Source organism: Canis lupus, chromosome 27 (assembly GCF_003254725.2).
Source record: "Canis lupus dingo isolate Sandy chromosome 27, ASM325472v2, whole genome shotgun sequence".
NCBI lineage: Eukaryota > Metazoa > Chordata > Mammalia > Carnivora > Canidae > Canis > Canis lupus.
In genome coordinates, this window is record NC_064269.1 from 31,283,743 (window position 1) to 31,292,135 (window position 8,393).

General features: G+C 39.0%; 1 protein-coding gene across 7 annotated transcripts in view; it reads left to right on the forward strand.

Annotated features, from left to right (window-relative positions):
* The window catches only part of EPS8 (epidermal growth factor receptor pathway substrate 8), a 176,585-nt gene extending 170,389 nt beyond the window's left edge, over nucleotides 1-6,196 (forward strand). For all 7 annotated transcript variants that reach the window (XM_049102979.1, XM_025455205.3, XM_025455207.3 and 4 more), the window contains 3 exons: nucleotides 1,718-1,898; nucleotides 3,015-3,144; nucleotides 4,915-6,196. In XM_049102979.1, coding sequence (XP_048958936.1) covers nucleotides 1,718-1,898; nucleotides 3,015-3,144; nucleotides 4,915-5,028 — 425 coding nt within the window. In that variant the 3' untranslated portion in view covers nucleotides 5,029-6,196. The remainder of the gene's footprint in view (nucleotides 1-1,717; nucleotides 1,899-3,014; nucleotides 3,145-4,914) is intronic.
* The last annotated feature ends 2,197 nt before the right edge of the window (nucleotides 6,197-8,393 follow it).

Sequence of the window (8,393 nt, forward strand, 5' to 3'; positions counted from 1 at the left end):
TGGGGACATATAGCATAAAAGCAAGCTTCAGGAAGAAGATAAGAAGTTCAGATTTGGACATTTGAGCTACCAAATAGACATCTAAATGGATATATTAAGTAGACGGTTGGCGTATATGTGTCCAGAGTTCTAAGGAACAAGTCTGGACTGGAGAAATAATTTTGGTAGTCATCAGCTTTTAAATGGTATAGTGATCATTAATGGAGTGAGTATAGGCAGAGGAGAGGTCCCAGGATCATGCCCTGGGGTACTTCAATGCTACTTACTGGGGAGATGAGAAGAACCAGAAAAGGAGACTTGAGAAGGAGAGGCCAATGAGACAGGAGGAAAATCAGGTGAGTGTGGTGTCTTGGGGAGGCCATAGGGGAAGAACGCTTTTTTTTTTTTTATGAAGAAGGCATTTTAAGGAACAATCACCTTTCTATGTTGCTGGTGAGTTAAATGAAACAATGATTGGGAACTGACTGTAGCAGTTAAGCAAAATGTTGTGGAGGGTTGGGGCCCAAAGCCTAATTTTTTAGCAATAAATTAAAGAGAAAATTGGAGAACACGAATGGGAGTCAACTAGGATAGACAGCTTTTCACGGAATTTTACTAAAACAGGAGCAGAGAGATGGGCAGTAGCTGGGAGGGACATAGGGTCAAGAAAGGGCTTAAAGGGAAAAGGAATAATAACAAAATAAAAATGTGTTTGTATGCTGATGAAGCGATTCAGTTAAAGAGGAAAGTGGATAACCTAGATAAGTAAAGGAGAAATTACTGTTGAAGTATTTAAGTAGTCAGAGGACATGGGATCTAGTGCACATATAAAGGGGCAAGCCTTAGAAGCATGGACACAGTTGATCCATAATGTATTAGGGAGGGAGGGGAGAATGGAAAGGAAGGGAAGGATGCAGGGAAAGAAGAAAGGGAAGGCAGAGGGCAAGAGGAAAGTGCTGGTAGGTGAGGAAAACTGCTAGGAACTTAAAGAGGTTCTCTTCTAACTTATTATTTTATTTGGCATTAGGAAAGTGAGGTCATTAGTTCTGGGTAAAAATTTGGGGATGAGTGTTGGAGGTTTTACAGAGAAAGAAGAGAGTAAATACTTGTCTAACAGTTGCCATTTATTTGGTCTAGGGCAGGTTCTCAACCTGAGCCTTGTTGACATGGTGTTGGATAAGTCTCTGTTGTAGGAGACTGACAGGTACATTGTAGGATGTTTTGTGCAGTCCAGACCTCTACCCATGACATGATAGTTGCGTCCTTCCTCCCCACCCCCCACCCAATTGTGCTGTTCAAAAGTGTCTCCAGCCATTAGCAGATATCCCTAGGGTCAAAATTTCCCCTACTTGAGACCATGACCTAAAAAAAATGCAGTATGATTGTCAGGAAACAACAGCCTGGTTGAGGTTCATATTCATGAATTTAACATGAGATCATTCAGCATTGTTGTGTTGTACTCAGGGTACAGGTGCAGACACAGAATAAGCAGAAAGTTAGATTTAACAAGGGGTGGGGTTTTGCCAAGGGAGTACAATGAAGAGAAGAGAAGAGCCAAGGAGTGGTTTTAATAATTGATCATGGAATTTGTCCTGTGTGAGGATGAACATGAGGAAAGATGGTAGGCACACTAGATTATAAGTCCTACCAGGGACAAAGGGTTTGGGCATTGGGGTTCTAAAGAGAGCAACATATGTTAGAAGTTTTCAAAAATACCCTATTCCATGTTGGTGTCTAGGAAGGAAATCTCAGATGGAGGAAGTGCAGGATGAGCTCATCCACAGACTGACCATTGGTCGGAGTGCCGCCCAGAAGAAATTCCATGTGCCACGGCAGAATGTACCAGTTGTCAATATCACTTATGACTCCACGCCAGAAGATGTGAAAACATGGTTACAGTCGAAGGGGTTCAGCCCCGTGTAAGTCTCTCTGGGAAGACTGCATTTCTATGTGTAATATATGTGTGATTTTCAGTTTGGTTGCTAAGATGTCACAAACGATTCTAAAATGTTGGGGAGACCAGACCGCATTTGTTCGATGCTCAGGAAATAACTATAGATATTTATAGCTTAAAAAGAATTGGAAGAAGGAGAAATAACTATAATCTGGTGGTACCCTGTTTCTTAGATGATGATGTCTGCTTATCATTGGCCCCTTAAGCAAAAACTGCCAGTAGCTTTGAGGTGGTAGCTTTCTTTCCCCCCTCATCTGGTTACACAGGGTAGGACTGAGGCCTTAGCTGGACTCCCCAGACCTTAGACAGCATATAGCAGAATATGCTGCTGCTGCAGGATATAGATTCTCAGCCAAATAAAAAATAAATTACCAGTCATAGACTATAACCTAATAAAACTTTTCCCTTGGTAAACCTATCTACATTTTAAGCACTTGAAAATATTTATGTGTATGTGATACAACGGCCTATTTCAATAATACATACTTAAGAGAACTTTATAAACTTACATACCCAACATGACTGAAAAATGATACACATTGCTTAGTCAGTTGCTTGGTTACTAGAAAGTTATCTGTTCCCCCTATGAAACACCATATTTAAAGGAATTGGTACTCAACAATAATGATACTAAATACAATTGGTTCCTTTTTGATACTTCATGATCATGTAGCCTCAGGATCATCATCATGAAAGCCCTTGTCACTGCCCTGAAGAAGCACTGTAGTAACATTTTATAAGAGTTTCATTATATGGAACACTTAGAAAACAGAGGTAATAGTAGGACCAGAAATTTTTTTCTCTTGTTTTATCTAGATAATATTTTTTTTTCTGAGAGAGCAGGAGAGTGCACGAGCTAGGGGGTAGGGGTGGGCAGAGGCAGAAGGAGAGAGAAAGAGAATCCCAAACAGGCTCAGTGCCCAGCATGGAGCCCAACACAGGGCTCAATTCCATGACCCCAAGATCATGACCCAAGCCGAAATCAAGAGTCAGACACTTAACCAGCTGAGCCACTCAGGTGCCCCAATCTAGATAATATTTTTAATGCTGTATTTCTTTTTCTTTCTTCTGTGTTTTTCAGGACTGTCAATAGTCTTGGAGTATTAAACGGTGCACAACTTTTCTCTCTCAACAAAGATGAACTGAAGACAGTCTGCCCTGAAGGGTCCAGAGTCTTTAGCCAAATCACTGTACAAAAAGCTGCATTAGAGGTATGATTTGTCAACCTAAGTTGATATTTGTCTGCATTAATCAAGAGTGTGGGCCGAAAATTGAAAGCTCTGAAATCAGCTGTTTGTGTCCACATTGGTCAATTTCCCTTTCATGCAGAGTTAAGTTTGACTCAGCTTTTTATAATTTATCACTAGAGACTATCAATGACCATTTGAGGGGAGATTAATTTATCATAAATGCTCCTGTAATATGAAGCTTGGAGCATATGGTTTTGGACATTTAATGAAAGGCCTAATGTTCTCATTTTATATGCATTAACTACTTCTGTAGGAATTTAAATTTTGACACAGTAATGGACATTCACTTCTGAGTGAGTAAATGCCTTAAGAGGCCAGAACTCTTTTGCCTGTTCTTAATATTTAGTTTGGAGATTCTAGTAGGTCAGTAGTTAAAATCCTGGCTTAAAATCCTGGCTGTGGGTCTTAGATCTTAGTATATATCTAAATAATCAGAGGGAAAATATTAGGAATCATTGGAAAGAGAGTGTGCTGAAGAGTAATTACTTAGCCATAGTTGTCAGTAGGAAAGAAGAGGAAATGTTTTCTAGACTGACTATCCTTAAGCTTCGCATATCCTACTCTTCTTAAAATGGGCTGTGTAAGGGTAGTCATTTCAAGCCATATCTCACAGCTCTTGGTATCTTTCATGAAATTATACTTGAACTCAAATGAAAGTGTATTGGCTTTGGCGTAAAATTGATACATAATTTTCTCTAGTAGGTATATCCTCTAAATTCAACAGTGAAGTAACTCTGAGTGAAGTAACTTCACATATGCAACCCTATAACCACTCTCAGGAGAAATTTTACTTCCCTGGAAATTTTTCCTACAACATTGATCTTGGGAGTTCCTTATTAGGTGGATCCTGGGCATCTTCTATATTAGGGTTTCTGTATATTTAATATGAATAAGGATTGAATCTTCTCTGAGGCAGTTTTTATTTTACTGTTATACATTTTAATTTTATTGAGAGCATATATTTCCTTCTCAAGGGTATGATAGGAAGTGCCAAAATTTCTGAATTCCTTTGTATCAGATTGTCTATGATTTTCCCCCACCACCCAATTCCTCTTGGGTCTTACTTCCATTCCTCTGGATATAAATGGAGGCAGAGACTGAATACCTGAGTTGCTTCATGTTCCTCAGTCACCTTCTGACTACACCCTTCTCTTGCATTTAGTCCATCTTTTAGATTACTCACCTGGGTTGCCAAAAACTTCTATTGATGAGAGCAGAATAAGGAAGGTGCACAGGGATGGTAGGTAGAGAGTGGCAAGGAGGAAAGCTGACTTGAGGTCAGAGGGTCAGAACCTTCATGTATTCTGAAGGGAACTTGGTGTACCCTGAGCCTAGTCTTCGAGCCTAATTTAGAATCCCCTAATGGCAGATGGGTATCTTGCTTAAGAGGGTTCTTTAATAATTTGCCATCTCATTATGCTTATTGTACACATATCTTATTTCTCCCAGGGAATCTGGAGCATTCCACATACATTATTGATTTATCTTTATCATGTCCAAGTGAAAGGCATGGTGAATGAATTGCCTTAAGACATCTCATAAATGAAAAAATGATTAATGTGATGTATTACTGAATTCCAGAAGCATCACTTATATGAAGGGCAGCCTTCAGTTTTCCCCAAGAGATAGTAGGAGAAAACCAAAGGACTCTTACCCTGAACCATTTCATTACATGACCTGCAGCCCACACAAACCTGTAACCATCTTGTCTGCACCATGTTTGTTTTTCAGGATAACAGTGGCAGCTCCGAGTTGCAAGAAATCATGCGAAGACGACAGGAAAAAATCAGTGCTGCTGCTAGTGATTCAGGGGTGGAATCTTTTGATGAGGGAAGCAGTCACTAATTTGTTTTTAAACCCCGTTTAAATTTGCGGCATTATTCCAACGTGCTTTGTTTTAAGAAGCCATGAAGGGAATGTCAGATTCTTATTTCTTGGAATACTTAAGTTATCGCCATAAAGAAACAATGCAAACATAAGTAAGCAGAGGACTTTTTTCCTGGGCCATTTTTTTTTTTATTAAAACTGAATAATTGTAAAATGATGCTTTGCCCTTGGGAAATATTTTACCTGCTTTCACAAGGTTGAGGTTTCCTTTATTGGATTAATTATTTCATCCCCACTTCAGTGTATAAGCAGGTATTTTTTGATAGAGGTAAATTTATTTATTGCAGCAAAACAAAGATATTGCCCGTGATTTAAAAATCTAAATAATTTCACTTTTGCCCATGATTCTGGTGTCTGTCATTCAGAGTGTAGCTTACTTTCGGCTAGGCTCTGCTTACTTAGTTCTCTTCCTTGACATACTCAATGATAGAATGTTTAGATTTATTTAAAGTTCTTAATGCCAACAGTTTTTTTTAAAATCAAAACATTTAATGAACTGTAAAATACAACAAGCCTTGGACATGCAAATACAAACCTATGGAGCATTCCCAAGACATTTTATGTGTCATGGCTCTGTTGATCACAATTCCTTGTATAGCTTGTATTTTGATTTAGTTTATATTCTGCTTATATTCTGCTTATTATGTTCTTATATATGAGAAAGCACAAGTGGACAAGAGGTCATATGCAGTCAAAATGTGTCCCAGGAAGTAGCCCGCATTGGTGTGCATTACAGTATTTTGCTTAATGAAGGCCTCAGTTCTAAATATTGACATAAGTAGTTAAATGGATATTGGGGCCATTTTATGTGTTTATCTGTGTCAAGTTCTTCTGGTTATAAGAAACACTTAATTTACACATATTTTAATCCTGTGAAAGATTCTAGCTAGATAGAGAAAAGAAAGATACTTAACCTTCAACAAATGTTATTTTTGGAAACACAATTTTTGTCATTAAATGTTATATTATTTCACATATATAAAACAGATGTTATGTAAGAATGTTGTATATTTTAACATAAATCCATTTAGAGAGATTATCTAGATTCATTAATTTTCATAGTGCCTTTTTCACATGAGTCAGCTGGAAAGTCTGCAATAAACAGTATTTGCTGTATGGTAATAAATGGCTTCTGTGTCATTGGCAAAAGGGATCTTTGGTATGTAGGCTCCGGATCAGGTTGGGTAGAATGGGAAAAACAGAGGCCCATTCTTTTTTTATTTTTTATTTTTTAAACTGATTTCCAGTACAGTTCAGCCTCTAGTGAAAGCTGGTTACAGTGATAAGAACAAATATATATAGCACTTATGAGTCCTAAGTGGTCCCACAGAAATGCCTCCTTAGGCATCTGTAGTAACTCTCTTGAGTTGTATTTTTTGACAAGGAAACAGCTTCCTAGGGTCTGATCCCCCCCACCCCCCAATTATGAGAGATACGGGAGTTGTTAATCTTCCCTATAACTATGCCCCTCAGACAAAGTGAAACAAACATGAGAATGATGAGGGTTATTCTAGATCTTTTCCATGACATAAGCAATGACACACATTTATAACTTGGCCCATATTGAAAGTCTCTGAAAATGTAAGGATAAGACAAGAGGAAATAGAAAAGTTAAAATAGCCTGAATATAATGTGATATATAATATATTAAAAGAATTGGGGTAATGCATAGAGATATCTTTATGGTATGAAATCCCAAAGGACAATATCACAGTGGTGGCAGTTGCAGGAGTGGTTGCCTCCTTCTGGGCTATGGGAACAAAGGGCAGAGTTGGGATTAATAAAATTTTAGAATCTTGAGGGAGAGGTACCACAGAGTTTGGTCCTGGTACCTGAGAAGTTTCAGGGAAAGACCCCACAGCTGGTAAACAAACCTCTGAGAAGGGGGTGCAGTCTGTCTGGTGCTGTCCCACCTCAGGAAATTCAGAGAAGAATTCAGTTGAGAAAACCCCACAGACATGGGATTCAGCCCTCAGAAGACCACGCCAGCCAGCTGGTACTCAGATTTCTGGGAGGGCATAATGAGGCTGCTCTGGGAGTGTAGGAAAAGACAAACTGGTAACTAGAACCTACTGGGGCTCAATTGCTACTTATGGAGTGAAGAACCATGATCAGCGTGGTGGTAATAAAAACAGAGGAGAGCAGGTGCCTTGTCCCCCTCTAGCTTCCTGCCTCCCCCTAGCACCCTCTTTGGACAGAATCTGTTGGGAACACACCTGTCACAAAGTTGAGGAAAGAGGGATATATTTGAAAAAGCTCAATAACCAACCCAATCCAATTCTGGCTACTTTGCTTAACTTTTCTATGCCTATTTGAGATACCATACAAAAAAATTTTAAAGCTCATATTTTTACCTAACAAGATGTAATCCTCCTTCTCTGTTATTTAAATGGAAGTTAATAAACATAATTTGTAAACAGGCAAAAAAAAAAAAAAAGAACATAAGAACATTGAGCTACCACAGAGGTAGTAATAATAGGACACAGCTTCCATGCCTTGGGAGAGGGGAGCAAAGGGAGGGTTTGGGTTTATCAGCGTTTAGAAGCCTGGAGGAAGGGCCCTAGAAAGTTTGAGCCCAAAGCCCTAGGGGAGTGCTGTCTGGTGTTGGTGCTGGTACCTCAGGAGCACAAAGGAGAGATGCCCTGAGGAACGGGGACAAAAAGCTTTGAGGAGAGGAATCTGGACAGTTGAAGCTGGTATCTTGGAACCGGTATGTAGTGATGTTGGTTCTGAAAGGTAGGGGGTTGGGGTGACTAGAAACTAGAATCACCTACTGCTACGGGATTAATAGCTGCTGCCAAAGTGAAGATCTCTTCCCTGGTGGGAAGCGATTTGATGATGGTGTGACCTCTGTGTAGTTTTCTTGGTTTTGGTGTTCATTGAGCTTCCTGGGATTACAGGATCAGTTTTTACTGAATTTGGCAAAATTTTTACCAGTTATTACTTTTGTTTGTTTGTTTGCCCAGTCCCTCCTGCTTTTCTAGCATTGAAGGGCTCCAGTTGCATGGGTATTAGGCCATTTGAAGTTTTCCCAGGTTTATTAATACTCTGTCAATTTTTTCCCCAGTCGTTTTTCTCCGTGTTTCATTTTAGTCCATTTCTGTTGCTGTCTTCAAGTTTGCTAGTCTTGTCTTCTGGAGTTTCTAGTCTGCTTTTAGTCTTTCATTGTATTTTTCATTTTAGACATTAGAGTTTTCATCTATAGAAGTTTGTTTCAATATTTTAAAGTTCTTTTCCATGTCTCGATGTGTTCAATACTTGACTTTATCAATCATAAAATAGTTAAAATATGTGTCCTAATGTTCTTGTTTATGAGCTCTGTC